At 42.9% G+C, this 23,018-nt stretch overlaps 1 protein-coding gene across 6 annotated transcripts in view; it reads left to right on the top strand.

Moving 5' to 3' along the window:
- Nucleotides 1-23,018, top strand: part of DENND2B (DENN domain containing 2B) — a 151,886-nt gene that overhangs the window by 111,909 nt on the left and 16,959 nt on the right. For 5 of the 6 annotated variants that reach the window (XR_008437460.1, XM_053979517.1, XM_053979515.1 and 2 more), the window contains 8 exons: nt 415-511; nt 1,452-1,496; nt 3,720-3,904; nt 4,532-4,641; nt 6,185-6,254; nt 12,567-12,644; nt 15,398-15,538; nt 18,421-18,569. Coding sequence is in view for 5 of the 6 variants with exons in the window: in XM_053979517.1 (XP_053835492.1) it covers nt 415-511; nt 1,452-1,496; nt 3,720-3,904; nt 4,532-4,641; nt 6,185-6,254; nt 12,567-12,644; nt 15,398-15,538; nt 18,421-18,569 (875 nt within the window). In the remaining variant the exon portion in view is untranslated. Of the gene's footprint in view, nt 1-414; nt 512-1,451; nt 1,497-3,719; nt 3,905-4,531; nt 4,642-6,184; nt 6,255-12,566; nt 12,645-15,397; nt 15,539-18,420; nt 18,570-19,988; nt 20,064-23,018 lie in introns of those variants that run through there. The other variant, XM_053979513.1, reaches the window with a different exon arrangement.

Here is a 23,018-nt window from a genome sequence, read left to right as displayed (position 1 = left end):
CTGCTGTGTCTATAGCAAATTGCATCCTTTCACTCAGTTTATTTCTGTCTGGAAGCTGAGGTGAAACAGCTTTTACAAATTGTATTATAGTTCTATGAAGAAATCTGCTGTGGAATGAAATATACTATTCCTGACCTATAAAACATGAAGATTAATTGCTACATATTTGTGACTCTCCCAAAGTTATAATATTCTGTTTAATGTTGAATTCTTAGTAATCTCAGCCTCTTGCTGAAGGCAATAAACACAAGTAATCTCATTAACATTTCCCATCATCTCAGATATTTTTGGGGCAGACAGATATTATCTGCATTAGCCAGTCTATCATCCATGCTTTGTTTGAATACATTAATTATAAGTCTCCTGGCAGAAAAATGCTTAGTCTTACTGATTCCTCATTTTCTTATTTTGCAGCTTGTCCAAAGAATCAATTCCATTTACAGTGCAAAAAGAGGGAAAAAACGACTGAAGAAACTTTCTATGTCCAATATTGAAACAACATCCCTACGAGGTATGGTGCAAGTGTCAGGGTTCAGTGAATCTATTTGGATGCTACAGGATTAATCAATTTCCTTCTTTCCTCCACTTCTACCCTGGACTCTACATAGTTTAGAGCTTTTTTCTGTGAACAATGATAATTTTCTCTCTGCAAGAGGAGAAGATGGGGATGAGCTAAAAATAAACGAGATTCTCAGTATTGTGTATCCTATTAATCCCATGGTCAGCTCAAATTACCCAGCTTCTTCTTTAGTTCACATTTACTGTAAGTTTTAACCAAAACTCACAGTTTTGACCCTGGAGTTCTTGCATGCTTTTTCCTGGCATTCACAGTGTGTAACTCACCCTGTGCTTCAGACTGCTTCTGGAAAAACAGGGCCAAAAAGGAAATTCAGTCCCTGTTTGTAGTAAGAGTACAATAGGGCTTTAATCAAGAAGCCCTCAGTAACACATCTTGGCATAAGGTTACTTTTGCCTGTTAACTGTAACTCAGTTTGGTGAGTTCTGGTGATTGGGAATGTTGCCCAGGCAGACAAAGCTCATAAAGCTTACTTTGACTTCTCAAGTGTTGCATAACTTAAAAAAAAAAAAAAAAAATTGAAACCTGAAAACAGGAAGAGAAAGGGTTAAGACCTGTTTTCCAAATGTCACTTTTGCAGCTCAGCATAGATGGGGATTCAGTGCAAACAGTTGCTGTAATGGAGAATGAATTTTTCCCTTTCATCAAAATGAAGTTCTTACACTCAAGCAATATTGAAAGTAAATCCAAGGAAAACACAATCTAAGGAGTCATTCAAATTGTTTATTTCAAGATATTTTAAGACTGAGGAGAAATGCATATGTGTATCACAAGGCTCAGAGATGTGAGATAGGATTTTTCCCAGTTGCAGCACAGTGAACTGGGTTTGTTTGCTCTGGTTTTGCATTAACTGATGCCTTTGTGTCCTCTGCAGATGAGAACAGCGAGAGTGAGAGTGACTCAGATGACAGGTTTAAAGGTAAGTGTTCAGCCCTCAGTGACTTCTAGTTAGACCCTGTCCCAGACCCTGTCAATGTATGTTCTCCTGCTATTGCACATTGTTCCTGTCCATGGCCTCTATTCTCTATAGTTTCCCAGCTCCATTACTGCAGAGCTCCCAAAGCTCCAACACAGGAGCATGAACGTTGAAAGCAAGGACAAAATGGGCTGTGAAGATCTAACAAGGATTTGGCAACTGTGTCATTTAATGAAGAATAGGACCTTTGATAGATTGGCTTTGTCAGCCACTTCAGAGATGCTGATCTATTCCAGACTGACTACTGGGTGCAGGCTTAGAGGGATGGGATTGGATAAAGATGCTCCTTTCTTATTCATATGCTGCTTTCAGTGTTTACTGCTCACTGCTGTTGGAGGCAAGGATCTGGGTCTGATCCAGCATTGTGATTCTTAGACTCTAAGTCTGCAGTCTCCAAATTGTAGAAATTCCTTTATCAGCACCTGCACAAACTCTGTGCCTGAGCCAGGCCACTAAATTAGTCTCTCCTTTTCCTAAGTCCTGGTACAGAAACAGGCCTATAAAAAAGTTGAAGACAGCAGCAACAGATTTCATTACTAAAAACCCATCATGTTGTTAGTAGGTGAGGGGTAATAAAGACAAGGGTGTGGAGCTGTTGTAAGATATGGGGCAATCATCCATGTCTACCTACTGCAGATGACACCTGCTTGCTGTACATGCAGCAACACTTTCTGGAAAACATTGTTTTAGGGAAATATTTTTGCCAGATAGGTGGTGGTAAGACCATCCAAGACAGGCTGTATGCAACATTGTATAGTGATGTGTGGAAAATGACTCCTTGCTCCTTTGTCTACCTGTACCAACCTAAAAGCACTTGCAGTTCTGTTTCTCTTTGTGTCAGAAAATAGAGAGGTTGCTTGTTCTCATAGGCCATGAAAGAACCTGGCCCCTTCTTGTTACTGGGAGGATATTCTGATCTCCCTGGAAACTGGGAGGCTTTTCCCCCATTGTTGTGGAACAGAGGATCTTCATTTTGATGTCTCTCTAACCAACTGCTCCTGAGTGACTTTGTGTTTTACACTGATGCTCTCAGGGCATCCTGACCTGAAGACCCCCCTGTCATGTGTAGCATGACAGGACTCACTGGGTGCCCATCTGGTGGGGTGGGCTCTTTGGTTTCCCCCCTAGCAAACATGAAGCAGTGCCCCTCAGTGTGAGGCTGCCTCTAGGCAGGGCAGGCAGGTTGTTCTGGGGATTAACTTCCTCAGCTGTGTAGTCACATTGAGACCCAAGTGTTTTATCAAAATAATTTCTAATTTTTCTGTTGAACCAGATGTATGAGGGCTGGCCACCAAGGGCTTTCCCTTAGTGCTTATGATCCCTGATTTCCCTGTCACAAGGGTCAGTCATCCTTTGGAATCTGTGGACAGTGGCAGTGAGTAGAGCCTGAAGGGTTTGAGTTGTGCTGCTAATAATTCCTTTGTTGTTGCCCAGAGATGCTTGTGTGAAGAGCCGGGGAAGAGCATGCAGGGAGCTGCTTTTACTGGGCTGGTTTTGTTTTTTTTTTTTTTTTTGGTGTACCAGAACTGGTAGTGATGTTAATGACCAGTCCTCCATAGGTATCAAGCAACAAGTCACTGGATCTTTGCCTTCATGAATGACCATGAATCTAAATCATCCCCCAGCTGAATTAGCCCTAACAAAGTAACCCACAAGAGGCAATTGGCACATCTTTCCTTTCCTCCCTGTCGCCCTTCCCTGGAGTTTATTCCATGGCTTGCCTTACATGGTGTGTAGCAAAAAGCTGTGCTGTGCAGGGACAGGGCACAGAACTGTTTTTCACCAGGGTAAGCCAGGCCTCAGATGTGTCACCCTGGAGGCTCCAGTGCATTTGCACAACCACATAAGGGTTTATAATCCAGTCTTATGTGTGAAGAAAAGCCAGACCTTTGCCAGGGTAGCAGTTACGAACTGCAAATTATTTCAGTGACTGAGTGCTGCATAACTGCAGTACTTGGAAAGAGTTATGATTTATGGATGCAATTAGTGAGGGAGACTACAGGTTTGCAAACTAGAAGGTTTCCTTTTGAAAGGAGAACATGCTTGGAATAACACTCTGGCAAATTGAAAGTGGTTTGTGAATGGCTGTGGCTTACACAAATGCATTACAGTCTCAGGTAATGATCGGTCACTTTTTTTTTATTCCCTTTTCTTTTTAAATGCCAGCTCATACCCAGCGCCTTGTACACATCCAGTCAATGCTGAAGAGGGCTCCAAGCTATCGAACCCTGGAACTGGAGCTGATTGAGTGGCAGGAGCGGGAGTTATTTGAGTATTTTGTGGTAGTGTCCCTGAAAAAGAAGCCCTCTAAAAACACTTACGTCCCAGAAGTGACATACCAGTTTCCCAAGGTAAAAGAAAAATTCCTATGTACAGCTCATTCTAAGATCAGTAAGGCGAATAAATGGAAAGTGAATAGAAATCCAGTTCTTAAACTGAGCTTTCAGAATTGTTCCAAAGCAATCTGTTACAAGGCAAAGGGCATAGAGAAGGTAACTGAACACTGTCCCTGTTTTCAAATGTATCTTTTCCAGAGCTGGAGAATTTGGCCTGATGGTGGATGCTTTTAAAGACGGTGTTTAAATCCAATTTCTAAATATTTCACTTTTAACTCATTTTGGCTATATTAGGATTTGTTCCAAAACTCACTGAAGTCAATGGAAAGACTTTTGCTGATCTCTGGCATTTCTCTTGTGCTCTTGCAGCAGAAAGGTATTTGAGTTAGGGCTGTGTTTCAAGTGGCCGTCATACAACAAGGGAGTTTCAGACAATTAAAGAACTGTAAAACCCCAGCAGTGATTATTTCTTTTGTACAAGCAACTATAAGCCTGTCCTGGAGTCATGCCTCATTCTGCCAAGCACAACTACAGGACAATCTGATGGGCCCTGGTTCTCAGAGCTGCTCAGTGACCCTGGCCCTGAGCAGAGGTGGGAAGGGACACCCAGGGGCTGACTGAACCTCGCTGTTCTCCCGGCAGCTGGAGAGACCAACCAAGCAGATGCGGGAAGCAGAGGAGCGCCTCAAGGCTATCCCGCAGTTCTGCTTCCCTGATGCCAAGGACTGGCTCCCCGTCTCTGAGTACAACAGGTGAGTGCTCCAGAGCTCCTCTGCACCATGGAGTGGTGCTGGAGTGCACTGGAGCAGCCTCAGCCTCGTCAATGCCCAATTAAGGAAGCAGCAGTTTGAGTCTTGGCCACTTTGTGATCAAGCAGCTGTATTTAATTTTTCTTTCTTTTGAAGTTCTGTGTTCTTTTTCTTCCCTATTCTGCCTGCCTCACAGGCCTGTGTGGCTGAGGGGAAGAGGCTTGAAGGTTCCTCTGAGTGCTAAACTCAAAAGAATAAATGGAAGTATTTAAAATAAATCTTAAAAAGGATGAGGCCCTGCCCCACTCCCTGCCCTAGTCATTCACCTCAGAGTGCTTGTCTAACATTGCAGGATACCCCTTCATTTGGCTCAAAATGTTGCTATCTGAGAACTTTCTTGGAGCTGTGCTCTGTCCTAGCACAGGAGCCCTCTCTTCCTTCCATTGGAGATGAATGACTGCAGGAGAAGGGCAAGGAAAAGGAGAGCCAGGCTTGCATTTTCTTTCCTTCAAAGTGACCTCCAAAAAATGTATAATTTTTTTTCCCCTGCACTGACATGTGAGAACTGGTTGATCCAAGAGTGTAGAGTAACAGGATAGGCAGAAGGGATGGAATTATGGAATGATTTGGGTTGGAAGGGACCTTTAAAGGTCATCCAGTCCAACCTTTCTACCATGAGCAGGGATGTCTTCAACTCGATCTGGTTGATCAGAGCCCTGTCCAGCTTGACCTTGAATGGTTTCAGGGACAGGGCATTCACCACCTCTCTGGACAGCCTGTCCCAGTGTTGTACTACCCTCATTGTAAAACATTTCTTCCTTTTATTTAGTCTGAATCTACCTAGTTTTAGTTTAAAACCATTGCCCCTTGTCTTATTGCTACAGACCCTATTGAAAAGTCTATTCCCATTTTTCTTAGAAGTCCCTTTTATGTATTGAAAGGCCGCATTAAGGTCTCCCCAGAGACATCTGTAATTATACAAACGCCAGCATTTCAGCACCAGGAATTGTTTTATATAATGCTGTTTAAAACTTGCAAAGCAGTCAGGAATGTTTCACAGCCCAGGCATAAATTCACAGACCCATTCCTTTACCTGTGCTGTAGTTTTACTGTAAAACTGTTGTTTTACTGCTCTGTCATAAATGGTATTTATCCTAGACAGAGACTTTTGGAAACCTGTGTTGTTTCTGGATTTGAAAATGATTTCTCTACTCTCAGAGAGTATCTAAGGTTCTCCCTTTAAGAAGAAAGCTCAGTCCAAAAACAGGACTGAACTAAAGGTAAAGGAGCATTGAAATACTGCCCTCAAAATCTGATTCTCGTATTTCTTCTGCAGTCACTGACACTCAGCACCCATCTCTTCTGATAAGCCAGCTGGGTTGTCCCTAACCATATTGCTAACAGAATTTTTCCACCGAGTATGTCCTAAGACCTTCCAGTGGGTAGCATCTCTCCCTTGATGAGTGTCCCTTGCTAAGTGATCTACCTTGTAGCCATGCTGTAGTTCTGATATAATCTCTACAACGGGCAATTCACTTTCTCCTAGTGAGACCTTCTCTTTCATGCTGACTGGGGAGGATGGGAGCCGGCGGTTCGGGTACTGCAGGAGGCTATTGGTGAGTACATCACCCTCACTTCAAAGGGCAGAATCCTCTTGAAAAGGATCTCAAAACTGCAGTCTGAACTGAAGGTGTTTGTCATGGTTTTGAAAGGAAACAGGGTTTTCTCACTCTGAAATTTGGGAAGGTAAGGAGGTCAAGTTAAGATAAGAATTTGTAATGGCCGTTTCAATCTGATAGATCCCAAGGTTTGTAGCAAATTTCTGAGAATGTGGAAAGTTTCTTGTGTGAGCACTTACTTCATAAATTCTTTTTGTTACATACTTTCAAGCACAATCAGAAATACAACAACAGTGGAAACAAAGGCAAAGCTGGTATTTCTAAACATTTGTGAGTAGTGTTTATCTCTTAGGCAGCTGCTTACATCTCAAATGACTCTGCCAGCACTGTGTCATCAGTCTGCAGCTCAGAGCCATGCAACAGGCTGGTGCCAGCAGTAAGAAGTCTGGTTTCTCACACAATTTTCAGTCCCTGTAACCAGGGGTGGTCAATCAGTGAGGTGGGGAGCCTACAACCAGTGTTGTCTCATCACTGGAAAATCCCTGGACACTTGATAAACTGAGAGCACAGCAGTGTATGTATCAAGGGGGTGGAATCTGCTCCGAGGCTTGCAGAGTGTGTTAAGGGAGGTGGAGCATAATGCAAAGAGGGATTCTGGTGTCCATCCTGCACACCTGACGGGATGGCAGCAAAGCAGAAACCAGTTGGTTGTCCCTGCACTGGCCTTGCACCTCTTGGATAGGTTTGGAGCTGTTTGTGAGTGACTGGGTGGGGAGCCACAGCTCCTGTCATGTTCTCATATTCTCATGGCTGTTGCCCATACTGGGCTGGGGAGCTTATATGGATATTGGATGCTGCAGGAGTCTTTGGCTGACTCTCTGTGCCAAATGAATGTCTGCAGCAGTTTGTAAATAGGTCCACCCTCTCAAAGAATAAGGCACACTGGCACTTTCCCCTCCCTTCCCCTTCTGATTTCCCACCTTTTCAGGCAGGGAACACCTGCCTTCAGTAGCTTCCAGCAGAGCAACTCCCTGTCACTGGCACAGCCCTCTCTGTCCTGCACTACTGCTTGTGCCTGACCCTGCCCTTCCCCTGCTCTCTGTCCATGGCAGAGTCCCTGGTGTGCAGACAGCAGATGCTCTGTCTGGGAGGTTTTGCTGTGTGTGGTTCCTCTATTTGTAAGAAGTTTCATTATGCTAACATAACAGAAAACTTGTTTATCAGTTCTGGGGGCAGTGTTTGCCATAGGTAGCATCACAGGGATTCACACTGTATAAAACAGTGTGTCACAGTGAGCTACAACAAGGTTGATGTGTGGGCAGGAAATGTCACTGAAGGCTTATGCTGCACTAAATCTAGGGTTGGTGAGGGGGTAACTCAGGGATGAACAAAGAAAGCACCTAGGATTCATCCTTACTGGTGTAAATAAGCATAACAAGATATGAGGCAGCAGTACAAATAATTTTTTTTAATGAGTTGTCATATTAAATGATAATAAGGTCTTACTTGGGAAAAAAAATAAAAAAACCTCAGAAAATGTTGGATAGAATAAAATTATGGAATGTTTTCATTTTGCCAGGTAAAGGTGGTTTAAGACTTTTATCTTTCTGAGAATGTCAGTACATTTGTAATCATGCACAGAGCTTGCCTCTGTGAAATGCCAAATGGTTGATCCTGGACCATGCTGAGACTGAAATAACCAGTGAAAATAAAAGAGATTTATACATGGGAATGTTGAATCAGTTTTTCAATAAAACATTAACATGGGCTTTTTTTACTCATTTAAAGCTCAGTGAAATCCACCCTACATTAAGGACAACATAAAAATAGAACACTGACTTTCAGCTGGTGCAAAAGGTGGCTGAGTAAATTAGGAAATACCAGGAACAGAATTAAATCACTCGTGCATGCTTTTATATAATAGTGTTTTGAGACAGCATTGGAGATTTTTATCCTCCACTGGATAAGGCAAAAATCAATCAAATAGCAAAAAGAAAAAGGGAAAATAAGTAGTGCTTTGCTAAATCTAATGATTATAAAGCAGATCTACTGCTGCCACCTTGGGTGATCACTTAATTCAGGTTGCTTAACCTGGGTTCCAGACCCTGGCACAGAGAAGTTGACATGTCCCATCCTACTGGTACAGCCTCCTCAGCCAAGGAAAGGAAGGAGTGATGCCAGTGCACTTCACCAGCTGTGCCCTCTGTGGGGCAAATCCAGCCATGCCCTTCTGAGAGCAAAAGTGGGGCTTAGAAAGAGAGGGGATTTTGGAAGCTGCAGAGAAACAGCTCAGCATTTCCTCTACCAGTGGAAAAGGCAAAAGTAGCAGAGGTCTTCTTTTATTTGGGTGCTGCAACCTCCTCCTGTCCTGCTGGAAGAAATGAGGTGGTTACCTGAAGTGCCTTTTCCATAGGGTTTGGCTGTGCTCATGAAGTGTAACAATTTCGTGTTCCCTGAAAAGGTTGGTGCATGGTGGGACAGCCTCACTAGTGTGTGCCATGAAACCCTCCTAAAATTCTTATAAACTGCTCCACTTTAAACCAAGCCAACTGCTGTATGGCTAATCCCTTAGAAAATGTTCCTCAGCTGTCCTGGTGGGGATGCTCTTGTAATACCCAGCAAGAGGTGTCTCACACCTTCTGGTGCATTTGGCATCCTGGTTGGCAAAAGCTCCATGGCTGGCTAGGCCAGGCAGCCTGATCCTGTGAGGATGGCTGGCTGCTCTTCTGCAGGGTCTGGTGTGCAGATTCCTGCATTTAGGAAACAATTGTGTTTTGTCAGCCTTGCTCTCCTTTGGCGTGTTGTGATATGAACAAACTGTTCCACTTTTTTTCCTTCAGGTCTCAGATTCTTCCAGACCTTTTCTGTGGTCTGTGTGCCAAAACTACCTCAAGGGATACAGTGACAATTATGTTTTGTTTGTTCTACAAATCCTGTACAGCATCCCCTTTAAATGTGTTTATATTGTTTTGTTTCATTTTGGAACAGGATTAGAATGGAATGTAACCTATTGTCCTACAGCAGACAATCTGCATTTCCATAGATAGCATGAAATTTTCCAGTTACATCTTGATATCTCCAAGGCAATTCTGAAACAGCTTTTCTAGTGAGTGCACATGTCAGCAGCAGAGATGATTTGGGCACGCTTGCAGGGGCTGTTTCATCCTATGCTTCTCTTCCCTCTTACATAAAATTTGATCCTCCACCACTTTTCTAGGCTAAGACAAGCCAGCCTCAGAAGTCCATGGAGGAGCAGATGCCCGAGTGTGAAGTGTGTACCTGAAAACAGGGAAAGCAGTTGTTAGGTGGGACTAACCTGATGTCCTGCATTTGCTGGGGGGCAGAAGGGCATTCATTAGTGTGAAAGCAACTTTTGTGGGATGCAGACTGTTTATGGAGCTGCAAAAAGTTAATTGGAAAACCCTTTTTTAGCTTCTTACTTCCTTCCATCCTGCCTTTGCCCAAGCAGTTTGACAGCCCTGTGTACACTGAGCGCTCTGGCACCCAAAACTCATGTTTTACAGAACAAGAAGTCTTTAAGAAGTGCTTTCGGATTTACGACACCCACAGTTTTCTCATGGTCAGAATTTAGATTGGCCCTAACAAGGAATCAAGAGCCTCCATAGAAACTGATTTTGGCCTCCAAAAGTGTTTGAATTGTTCTGATTCCTGGCACCACTTAGGAATATCTCTGTTTCTGGGTATGCTGGCTAGTGCATGTGCTTTGCAAAGGCCACTTCCCTCACACAGCTCAGTGCTATGGCAGACTGGGAGGAGATCTCTGAAGGATCCATAGAATCCAAGCACATGGACAGGGAGGTGAGATTTGAAAGAGAAAAATGGCAGGCCTAGTTTTCGGAGCAAAAGTCTCTTGTTTCTCCTGCCAAACATTTTGGAGTGGGCTTTAGTCAGTAATATTCAGATTAAACTCACTATAAAAAAGATTTTCTTGAGCTACATGTGGACCAGCCCAGAGGTTGACTTCATCTCAGCCACGTTCTTGTCAGTTTATGTTCATCATCTTGGGAAACTGTCTTGTTAACTCATTAATATTTTCATTTCATTATACTGGACTAAGGCTGAAAATATCCTGGGCTCCACAAAAACAAACTGAAAGCAAATCAAACCCAAAACATCATCCCCTCCATCTTTCTTCTTTCAGGAGCAGTGCAGTGCTCCAAGGCAGAGTCACTCGTGTGCCTCTCAGCTGGGCTACTTTAGTATTTTGCTGTCCTGATCTGGACCTGTTATTCTTTGTGTGCAGGAGTGAGTCTTGGATGGACAACATGACTCCAAGACTGTATAGCTACCTTGTAGGGAACAGCCTGCAACTTGGGAGAGCTCTCTTGTGGGAAGAGAGGAGGTTACACTGGTCCTGATGGGCAGACCCGAGTGTCCCCTAGTGACAAGGGAGGAGTCCAGGCAGGAGTGTCATGTCCCAGAGGACGTTCTTGCCCAGGAAAAAGCAAACTAAAGCACAGTGGGTGTTTTAGATCAATCTAAAGTGAGGTGTAAACTGATGTCTGAGAGGGGAGGTTATGTGAAGGGTTGCCAGTGCTATAAATTTGAGAAGTTCTGCCCCTCAGAATGGCTCTGCTCAAGCCTTTTGCTTGCTGCTCTTTCAGCTGGTATATGTGCATCTGTGAGGCTTTGCTGTTTGCAGGAAAAGGTCTCTGAAATAACAAAAAAGGATGTCCTACACAGAGCAGGGAGGGAAGAATCCCAGCTCTCACAGACATGTAGCCTTTAAGGCATTTGAAAGCAATGATATTTCATAAAGGAGAAACTTGGAGTAAGTGCTAAGCAGTTATTGTTTCTGGTCTTATAGATGACCCAGGAATGTGATGTTTTTACTGGCACTCAGTGAGACAGCTCTTGGTTGGGAGCTGTCCAAGGCTCCTGGCATGGCTTCGGCATTCCTGCAGATTTGACACAATGATTTTAACCAAAATCCCACATGCTTGATATAATCACTCAGTGCCTTTAGAAAGGATTTTATACCTAATATGGACAAAAAAGGGCTCTGCTTTTTCAGAGATGTGACGTGTAGTGAGCAGGTTTGGATCCAGAAATAGACTCATCTGTATTCACTTAGCTTTGGTTTTTTTTTAGTGGTCTTTATTCTAACAGGCAGGCACCTGCTGACTGTCCAAGTCTAGAGTGCAATATTCAGGTTTAGAAGGCACAGCTACCCCTCAGTTTCTCTTGATTGTCATCTCTGTGGCATGTGAATTTCAAACACTCCACGGGGACACTGAGTACCAGTAGAGTCCAACGAAGAGACAAAGTGGAAGAGGCAGGGTAGGAGAGTCCAGTATGCTGAGGAAGTACCATTTGCTTCTCCAGGATAAACCTTTTATAGGATGGTTATAGAGGATGGTTGTCACCGTTGAGCAAGAAATGACACAGATTCACTAGAAGGTTGGTTTGTACAACAGCAGCTTTAATACGAAAAGCTCTCCTCTTTTATAGGCAGCTTTGACACATTCTACTTGATTGGCTAATTAACAAAAACATCTTTCTTACAAACAGTCCTTGAGAAGAACAGAAAAACAGAGTAGGTATACACTACCTGCAGGTTGCTTATACTAACAAGTTATCATCATTTCTCTACAACTCCTTAAAAAGTCTCGCAAGTCCACTGTGAGCAAACGAATATCGTTTTCTCACTCTCTGACCAGGCAGTCACATCCACAGATGGTCTTCACAGTTTCTGTTGGGGAGGGGGTAAGAGGGATGTGTATCATTGATTCATACTTGCCACAGTTTAAGTTACTTGAGTTTCATGTTTATCAAGAGTCGGTCTGAGGAAGTTAATGATGTACTCATGCAGCCTGCCTTGTTTAGGTTGTGAACTCCCTTTCTGTAGGTTGAGGTCTCCTTGAGCACCATGGAGTGAGGGAGTGGGGACCTAAGGCCATCATGGCCTCCCTTAATGTTGCAGTTCTCTTGCAGCACATGGCCCCAGGGTGGCCCCACTCCTTGTGCTGCAGCAGGAGCAGGGGACAGAGATAGCAGAGGCATGAGTTACAGCCCTGGTTCCATGTGCTTTTATGGTGGCAAGCTGGAGCCATGCTGGGAGGCAGCTCCAACAGGCTGTGATTTCCAAAGGGGATAAGGTCTATCTGTGCCTTTCGGTTTCCTGCCTTATGGAAGAAATATGATGCTTTTCCAAGAGTAGCTATTTGTTGGAGAAGCAAATAGTGAGAGATGTCACATGATGGCCAACTGTGTGGTCAGAGAGAGAAGTGCATTTCCTCATGGCTTTACATTAATGTGTAATTCCCATCTTCTCTTTGCTGTTATCAGCCCAATGGAAAAGGCCCACGCCTACCTGAAGTTTACTGTGTCATCAGCCGCCTGGGATGCTTTGATTTATTTTCTAAGGTAAGGAGATATTTTTTAATATCGCTTGTTAATTTGATTGTTTACTGAGACACATCTGCAGGGATGAGTAAGGCTAGAAGAATTCCTTCCTTTGATGGGAGATAACTATATTACAGTTGCTGTTTTGAATATTCCATCCCTATTATTTGGTTCATCAAAGAATGTATTATTACTTCTGTGACTGAGGCAGAAATTGATTCAGAAAACATCTGGGTGTCTGTATGATCTGGCTGACCAAAATTTTTTCCATTGTTTTCTACAGCCGTTCTGTACTGAGCTGTAATTCTTGGCATCCATAGTTTGGATGATGGGCCAGTACCACTTTTACTCCAACACCCTGTGGAATGATGAGGTTGAGAAAAAAGATTATTTGATATGTGAATTCTATACACTTAAAACTAGTGACACTTATTTTTTCACCCTAGGAGTCTAGGATAAAGCACAGATGATCTTTTGATTGGCCCAATTTTAATTGATTATGTTTTAATTTGCCAGAGGTTTTCACTTCAGATATGGGAAATCTCTCAGAACTTTCACAGATTTTACCTGCTAATTTTCATAGGAATAAAGTGGAAAAGAGCATGTAAATCATTGATGTTAAATAAAATCATAGCATTTATATTGTTCATATGATCTAATATTCCTGAAGAATATTATCTTTAAAGCAGATTTCAAGTTTTTCTAGATAAAACTTTAAGAACAACAGTTGGGTTACAAATAGTTAATTGCAATTTTCCTTCTGATGTCTTTCATAAAGCTCTGAAATCAAGGGTTTATAGCAGTGTCTCTTAGATGTAATATGTATCTAAACACAGATATCTGTGAGTGAAATGGAATGCATTGTTCTGGGAGGATCACCCAGCTCACCACACTCGTGGTGTGGACAGAACTCATGAGGCTTTGTTTACTATTATGTTTTTATCTAATTTTGATAGTGTTCTATTTTACAAAGGAAGATTTGGGAGAAGGAAAAAAAATAAATTAAGTATCTTCCTTACAACCAAGTATCACTGCAGATGAGGTATAAGGTCAGACAACTGGCCCTCAATACAATGAATAGCTGTCTCTACCTTATACGGTGAACGATGAAAGACCATGGGATATTAAATCTTGGATATTATTTATCACAAAAACAAAAAGATTCCTCTGGTTTAAAATGTTTCTCACCCTATTTCATTAACTTTGTCTTCCACAAAGCCTTTCCTGCTCATTCACTGTTGTAATACCTATTGCTGAGTCAGACTTGAGAACCACAGATACTTTAACTTCCAGCCAGTTCATTTGGTCATGGTTTCAACAGATGTTTCTGACCATTTTATCTCTTGGGATCTCTGTTCAACTTTTATTTGGTTTAAATGCTCCTTTTATTTGTGTTGTGAAGGTCTTTGGAGCCAGACATATGACACACACATGACCCCAACTCCAGCAACAAAAAGCATCAAATAGCCAATCCTGTGGCTGCAGGAACACAAATGAGTGCTGGCAATGTGCAGGAGCAGCAAGGGACCTGGGGCACAGCCCTGCTTCATTGCTGCTTCCCACTTGGGCAGCTGGTTTTGTTTGCTGAGGATGGCTGTGCTGCAAATTACATCAGGAGTGAAATCCATGTCCTCATTTATGGTTATCTGCCACTTCCAAAGGACTGGAATGCAAGTTATGTGCACAGGGCCAGCTTTGCTTTAGTTAGACCTTCATTATGTCACAGGGAGGAAGGGGAAACTGTGCACCAGTGAATGCTTCTGCTGGCATTTGGTATCACCAGCTCTCCTTACAGGTCACCAGCCTGTGCTTAAGTGTCTTTTAATGTTCTGCTTCAGTGAAAATCATTTCCAAGAGAAACAAGAGAAAATGCCTGGCTCAGGCCCATTAACTCTTGTATAGCCTTTTGCTCTAGAGTGGTGGTTAAAAGATCACCATTGCAGGTCAAACCACTAACTGCTTTGAGCCTTGCTTTCTGTCTTCTTTCGCTTTATCATCTATATCCTCAGTCTAATGTGGGAAAACTTAGCTGTGATCTAATTTATGTTGCCCCATGTGACCAAAAAGAGAAGAACATAATAGCCTCCTCTATCTTTAAAAAGTTCCATCTGCTTATTTCAAGACTAGATTGCCTGCTGTTTCATCAAGAGAAAATGACCTTAATGCAGGCACCAGTGTGAACAGCTGGGTGTGCTTCAGGGGTGGCTCATGGTCTCCAGCTCAGCACAGACTCTGACCTGAGGGACTCTTTCAGGACCCTCTGCCACTGCTGGGACCCTTTCAGGAGCTCTGTCCTGCTATCATAGTGGCAGCATTGCTTTCTGACTTTTTCCTGTCCTCTCAGTTGAAATGGAAGAGATGCTCAGTGCAGAAGAAAGATTTTCCTTGATATAAATTTCAAGAGGTACCACCGAGATGTGATGCTGACCTGGGCTGTGATCATGGGACTTGTCTTCATCTTTCTCTCTTTCAGCTCACCCTGTTGTTCAGGCATAATCCCAACAATATATAGATCCCTTTAGTCATGTTGAGTCTTCTTCCTCTTTTCCAGACTTGTTAATTCTTCCTCGCCTCTGTGTTAATAACATTCACAAACAGGCTTCATTTTGTAACAAAAAGCCATGGATTGATGGTAATGAAGAAATACATGACAGAGGAAATATAAACTTAGATCTGCCATGTGTTTAAGCACATGGATCAAAGGATGCTTCAAAAGTCTATGTGATGCTGACATGTTCTGTCTCTCTCTCACTTATGTCTTACTAATGGACCAGATCCTGGATGAGGTTGAAAGGAGAAGGGGAATATCTGCTGCCCTGGTTTATCCATTTATGAGAAGTCTGATGGAATCTCCTTTTCCTGCACCTGGAAAGACAATCAAAGTCAAAACCTTCCTTCCTGGAGCTGGAAACGAGGTAAAAAGCAACTGCAAACATTAGAAGTCAAAGCTTTACCCTTTACCACTCCAGTATCAAAACAGCAAAAGAAAAGCAGGAGGAGACAAGCAGATCCTGCAGGGCTGTGAGGTGGCAAACCCTCAAAATAAGCAGAGTATGAGCTGCACTACTCTGCAGTTCCCATTGATGATTATAAGCCAATTTATGGTTATGTATTTATTATTTTATGTTTATTAATAAGTTGTGTGTAAGAAAAGCAGCCAACACAAATGTCCCAGTGTGCCTGGCCTAGTGCAGCTCAGAGACTGCAGCATTGCTGGGCCTTATCACAGTGATAACAGGCAAGTGTGAGTTTCCCATGCTGTCTGTACCTGAGCACTTCAGCAGCTGCTTGTTATTTCAAACCTTGTTATTGCTAGTCCTGGCCATGGTAGGACCAGCAGCATTTAAATGGCTCTCTTTGGTAATAAATGCATTTTAACTGGCTCTCAAAGGAAAGTATGTCATGTAAAACTTTGTGTGCACAACATATAATAGATGTCATTTCTTTTTATTCCTGATTCAAGTAGCTAGAAGCCTAGCATTAGACAACATATGCCTTACTGGAAAATGGCAGTATTGATTAAAAGGCTTTTTCAACTTGGGGCTGGTCAGCCATTTACCATGTCAAATTCTGTTCTCTGCATACCCCTGTGTAAGAATAAGAGTAGCTCCACTCAGATGGTCAAGCATATACAGGGGATTCATTACTGAAGATAAGAATAGAATTTGTCCCAGTTAGTGAAAGCAGAGAGAAAAAACTCCCCTTTAGGGTTATTTCACCCTCCTTAGGGTTAGTTTTACAGTGCCTTTGTTATTTTTGCATTAAATTGTATTTTCTCTAAATGTAATGCCACTGACTTCAATGGAGTGGGCCTGTAATGTATGGTATGAAATGTAAAAAGTTCCTTGTATAAGTGACTTGCAAGGCATTTTAAAGTCACCTGCATTTTCTTCTGGAGAGGCAACATCTGAAAGGGTGATTGGCATAACAGGGAAAAGAGCTGACAATGCTTTTTCTGTGTGAATGTAACTGGGAGCCACGATCTGCAACTTCTCTATCCTCTGCTCAAGCTTCTGAACTCTCCCAGAGAAAAATATTGAGATAATTCCAACAAACAAACAATTCTCTTCTGGCTGAGCTTTGCTCTCTGTTGTGCTAGTACAAACTCGTTATTTAAATGGAATGCACTGGCTTAATTAGGAACAGAATCTTGTCCTTCCATTGTGGCTCCTCTTGCCTAAACAAAGATGGTGATTAATTGGGAAGCAGACAGTGTATTTCTTTGTGATGAGCAGACTGAGGCAGCAGGCTTTGCCAGGCAGCAGAAAACATCCCTGGTATTTGTAAAAGCTGCCATAACTTGCATTGCATCCTACCCTGCAGCAAGATTTTCATGTTGGCAGGTTTGAAGTAGAATCAGCCCCTCATGATTTGGCACATAGACTTGATTTGAGCTTGCAATCCCAGTGCTAAGGAGTGGAAGTGGGCACCTTTGCTGATTGTGAGGAAGAGTTAGGCAGCATTTCCAAGGAGTCACTCCACAATTTGTTTCTTACTGCTGTTTGAAGCAGCAGCTGAATGATGGGTGTCTATACATCATACTGTTCCTGTATTTCAGGCTTTAAAAAATCAAATTTGACTTAATGCATACTGTTCTAAGAGTGGCTTTCTTTTTACAGTTGTGTGTTACTGATCACAAACAATATCACAACTAAACTGATATGAGCTCATTTTGTTTACAGTATCCTGTGATCTTGAGCACATCCTTAAAACAGTGTTTGTGAGAAATTCTGTAAGGGCTACTCCAGTTAAAACCTGATCTAGTCTGCTTGTGGAATGTGGTGTCACGTGCATGAAAACATAAAACTAGTCTAAAGCAATAAAGTGATGGTGATTTTTGGACATATGGAAAGAAGATGCATGCATGTTCCTGTTAATATATATTCAGAGATTTCAACATGGCTTCAAGTTGGCCAACTTCTTCCCTTTCCCTTCTGTTTCCGCAAACTCCTCAATAGTTGTTCATTTCCTGTCTTGTGCTTCATATTTTTCTCCTTCTGTTACTCTCTTCTTCACATTATTTTTCCCTCTTCTTTTTTCTGTCCTCTGCCTTCAAGTTCCACATCTGAATATGTCAATTGCAGAGTAAAAGGAAGATATAATAAAGGAATCAAGGAAAAGACATTTGAGAAAAGGAAGGAGAGGGCCTGAGGTCATGGATGAAGTATGAAAATTAGACTGTAAAGGGATGTCACAACTCACCATCTAAGACCTTGTCTTGACTCCCCAGTTAAGTATATATACATATATGTATGTATGTACATATCTTCATATGCAAAGAGAAAGATTTTAAACATTATCTAGTGAATTGTACATCACAGAAGAGTGGAAATGAAGTAAATTGGGTTTAAAGTCTTCCTGGCCTCTTAGTTGAGTCCCAGGCTTCTATCTAGATGTTAATATGAATTGTTAGCCAAGCTTAGAACCCAATTTACCTTGACTTTATGGCTGTTTCAACCCTGTAAGCTTCCATCTCCAGAGTTTGATTGTTACTTGCTTCATACTCTCAACTCAGCCAAGCTTTACGTCTCTTACAGAATGTTTGGAAGGGGGAATTATGCTCCCCTTGGAGATGACAGCAGACAGTGCACACAGCTGTGTTCTGGGAAGAATGGGATGACAGGAATTGTGCAATACAGCATTTTTCTGTGCCTGCACATGAGGGGCTGGGGTCACAGTGTGTCCCCTCAGCAGGCAGGCACGGGGCAGTGCTGCAGGGCCGGGATGGGCTCTGGGCCCCCGGCAGTGCCCGGCTGGCGGAGCGCTGCTGACCCCGCTGTGTGGTGGCTGTATGCAGGTCATCGAGCTGCGGAGGCCCATGGACTCCCGCCTGGAGCATGTGGACTTCGAGTGCCTCTTCAAGTGCCTGAGCGTGCGGCAGATCATCCGCATCTTCGCCTCCCTCCTGCTCGAGCGCCGCGTCATCTTCGTGGCAGACAAGCTCAGGTGAGTGCTGCAGGCACCTGAAGCACACGAGCAGGACAGCGCTGTCTCTGGATGCAAAAGGCTTTAGGAAATGTACGGAATGGTGTTCAGATGTCAGGATCCTCTCACTGGAGGATTTAAATGTCTTTTTATATCCATAGGTGTTCTATCTTTCTCACCTGTAAAATGGCAATACAACTTCTCACCTTCTTCACAGTCAACAAATGTTTGCACAGCATTTTGATGCAATGTAGTGCCAGCAGTGTTTCTGTCAGGTTTTGGACACAGAGTACTCATAAAGAGTAGCAGAAGTTGTCACTGAGGTGCTTCACCTTGTGCTCATGCAGTGCAGGCAGGCAGGGAAGTAGGGTGCTCAGAACTCCCCTGATTTGCTCTGTGCAATACTGAGACTTTATGTTGGGGCTGTTTCAATTCCTGCCCTACCAAACCCAGCCAGTGTGAGTGTTAAACTGCTATCACAGTGCTTCCCAACTATTTAGGATATTTTTCCTAGTGCTTATGTGACCTGAAAACATTTCCTTTTGGAAGCTCCATCTTGGGCTCCTTGCTAGAACCTTTGAGCACACCTTTTGCTTCCCTGCCCTTTGATTGCAATCTTTGTTCCTCTGGAGCATGAGCTCAGCCCAAGGTGTAAGGAGTGAGAGCAACAGACCACATCTCCACATGGCCTTTCCCAAGAAAATGGGAGCTCTGTGTAAGCTGCAACCCTGCCCCACAGCAAAGAAACATCCTATTTTTTAGATGCTTCTGTAATCCATACAGAAAAGTGTGGGTAATATAAAGAAGACATTATTTTCTGTGGCATGATACATAATAAAAAACCAGCAAATAAAAGTAAAGCCTGTCATTTATTAGACAGGAACATCCAGCATTTTTTAAAAGGACACCAGAGGCTGTATGGGAGGTTAAAAACACAGATGGATCTACCCAAACAAACTCTGCTAAACATTTTATCAGTCCCGACCTCCTCTGAATGACCGCCAGAAACAATAGCTGCACTTAGTGGCCGCCAGTGTATATAATAGCAAAAATACTTTGCATAGTAAAAGCTTTACAACCTTTAGGGGAGAATTTCTTAAAGCTGCAGACCTTTCTCGGATTATAAAGTTACTTCCTTAGGAGTCTTTTTTTGTGTCTAGAACAACAGGAAAGTTTTATTTCATTCCTTCTCTTGTCAGTAACTCTTGGTTTGAATGGCCATTTTAGATGACTTAATTTCACGTAAACCTGTGATGAAAATTGTGTAACTAGTCCAGGGTTTCTGCAGTACTTTAGCAGATATATGAGTCACACCATGAATATTGGAGCAGGTAGCTCTAGAAATACTGTTGGTGTGTTCCTTCTGACTTTTCCTACAACTTTTCCTACAACATGTTTACTCACCTTATTCTGTCTGTTTCTGTTTTGCCATTCTTTCAGCACCCACAGGTCTGACTGTAATTCAGATTGAAACAGATCTGCATTCCTTCTAATGGCACAGTGATCTGAGTGGAAACTCACAGAAGTGGTACAGCAAAAGTGAGGACTCTGCTGTGCAGCTGCCAACTGTTGCTTGCTCTGGAGTTCCCATTTGCTGCTCTGTAGTGTTCTGTGGACCACAGGCACAGTCCTGCAGGGATGGCTTGCTGTGGAAAAGATCCTTAGTCATGAGGGATGACACAGCAGGCATACCCTGGAGCATTTCCCTGGGACAGCTGGCCTAGCCAATGTCATATAATGCCCTGGGCACTGTGCAGAGAAAATCAACAATTAAACCTACTTTGATAGGCTCAAGGTAGCTTGGCCTGGAAAACAGTCGTGTTGCTGATACTGAGGGCCTGTGGTAACCCAGGACTTTATCAGGCAGCCAGGGTTTTATACACATTGCAGCCCTGGCTGGGGGTTCAGGCTTGCCTGTGCAATTACCTTTCCCTTGGTAGCTGCCTAGTCCCACAGGCCTTGGAGCAGGGAATAAGAGTTCTGCTTACAGGCAATGTGCTGCTCACCCTTTTTGGTACACAGAAATAGGGCACCAGGACCAACAGGAACCAGAAATTATACAGATACCTTTTGGTAAACACATATCCCTACATTGTGCCCTCCTGCAGAAACTCTTCTCCAGTGAACTGTTGTTTCTGTGTGAGAGGGGGGCCATGGGATAAGGGCCATAACACAGGAGAAAAGAGAGGATTCAGATGGATCTGAGAGGCTTGGGAGGTTTTGTGGTTGCTCCTATAAGAAGGGACAGAACCTTTCTTACAAGAAAGGTTTATTGTCGTATTTACTTGGTCTCATTTGATAAGAGGATGACAAAATCTGACCTGCTGAATGTCACATGCTGGAAACACAGCACCTCTTTCTTATCTTTTGTCTGCTCTGTCTGGGATCCCAAACACTCTGGGATGGAGACCACTTCCTGCTCTGTGTGTGCAGCAGCTCTGCTTCGTGCAGTGTGGTCCCTCTCAGCACTGGGATCTAGGAGGTACTGAAAACCAGAAACTAATAATGAGTCCTTTGACAAGAGCCTGGAGAAAATGACAGTGGATTTAAATTCAATACTTACTGAGATTTTCATGGTTTAAATAGGGATGAAGTCTAAAATGAAACACTCTGGCTTTGAGCTAGTAACTTTCTTCTTTGAACCTTTGCCTTGTCTGACATGAGTTTTGTTTATGGGCATCCTGGCTGAAACTGAAGTTTACCAGTAATGTGGAAAAAAAAGAAGTGAAATATCTCACAGGTCCACTCTGTGCCCAAAGAATGAGAGCAGGAAATTAAAATGATTTTACCAGGGTTTGATTTCTGTATGTACCCAAAACTAGCTTAGAAATAAATGATGTTTGGTTTAGGCTTCAAACAATAAGATGCAATGGGCTTTTGTGGTTGCTTGTTTCACAGGTCTTCCAGCAATAAATGATTTCACACATTATACAAGTCTGGGAAAGTCATGCCTAGTGAAGTGAGGTTCATTCAATAAGTTGTTATTTATGGTTCTTACAGTGCCCAGAATGTGCTAAAATTTAAAGTCCTTGATCTCTGCAGGAAGAGATTGTCAACACTGAGAGTGATGCTCCCAAGTAGTGAGGAAACAACAGCAAGGTTCTGAATCACAGCACTGTGAGGTTGTCCTGGTTAGATATGTGCAGTTAGGTTTGGGTATTTTTCTCCCCAGTAAGTTGATTATGTATTTTTTCTGCTTGAAACTGGGTGAATAAATCCCTGCAGCTATTTGCTCACCTTCAAAAATGAATGTGAATCTGCCAGCAAACTTTCAGAATTTTGCTTTCTGTGAACAATGGAGAAGACAACAGGGAAATAATGATAAAGAAACTTGGAATAATAATAATAACAACAACTATAATAATAGTATCACAGCTCTTAAAGGGGAAATTAAGGCTCCACTTCCTTAAAAATCTGCTGAAAGCACAGCTGATGTGATATGCCTCATCCCGGCTCTAATCCCTGTCCCACTGGGAACCCCTGTTTATGTTCCCAACATTCTGCGTGTTCACCCCAGTTCTGGAATAGTCTTGTGCCTGCCAGCTGCAGAGGGGGAGCTGCTCTAGTGCCATCCTCTGGGGTTTGAGAGGCAGCAGATGTAAAACCAATGGAGCCTGGGGCTCAGGAACACTGACCTTGCTGCAGGCACAAAGGTAGCAACAGAAAATAAATAGAAAGTAAACACTGGAAGAAAAATATTTTTCTGCTTGTTTTAGTTTTATGCTGGGGAAACATATTTGTGGACTTGTTTGCTGAGGAGGTGATGTATCCATGTGTGTGAGAACAGTCTCTTTGCCTTTTCCCCTGAATGTTTGGAGAGGGGAAAGGAAGGCCCTGGACATAGCAATGCCCTTTTGTTATAACCCCATTTTTTATCTATTAAAAAACACTTTTGCTGTAATCCACTATATTGGGAAGGACTCTGAGGATATTTTGCTTACATTTCACATATGGGTCCAGTCCAATGCCAGCCACAGTCAGTGGGAGTGTTTGGATGAGGCTTGTTTTTTGCTATGCATCCAAATCCTCCAGTATTCTTCTTTGGAAAACTTTTGGGGCTGTGAAATGCTTCTACAGAGCCCCTGCTCTTGTAAAAGACAAAACAACTTTTCATTGTTGTGAATTTTGGTTTTATATGTGATATTTCAGCTACTTATCAGTGAAGCAGGAGCATGGGCCTCAGGGAGAAAACCCTAACCCTGCTCCTCCCCACAGTATTCTGAACTGCAGGAGGAATCTGTCTTCCAGCACAATTGCAGAAAGTCCAGGCAGATCCCAGACCTGACCAAAGGTTACAGGCTGGAGACAGAAACACTGACTAATACAGGACAGAGCAGAAATATGTAAATAGTGGGGAAGTCATCCCACAGGCATGTCTCTGTTAACTCTGGAGCAAAGGAGGAGCAAAGTGTACTTGTATTTGAAAGGGCAAAGGCTTTCAGAACACAGCAGTGTTTCCCTATTCTCACG

This window comes from Vidua macroura, chromosome 6 (assembly GCF_024509145.1).
Source record: "Vidua macroura isolate BioBank_ID:100142 chromosome 6, ASM2450914v1, whole genome shotgun sequence".
Lineage (NCBI taxonomy): Eukaryota > Metazoa > Chordata > Aves > Passeriformes > Viduidae > Vidua > Vidua macroura.
The sequence above is the reverse complement of the archived record's forward strand: the minus strand, read 5'-3'. Positions and strand labels throughout refer to the sequence as shown.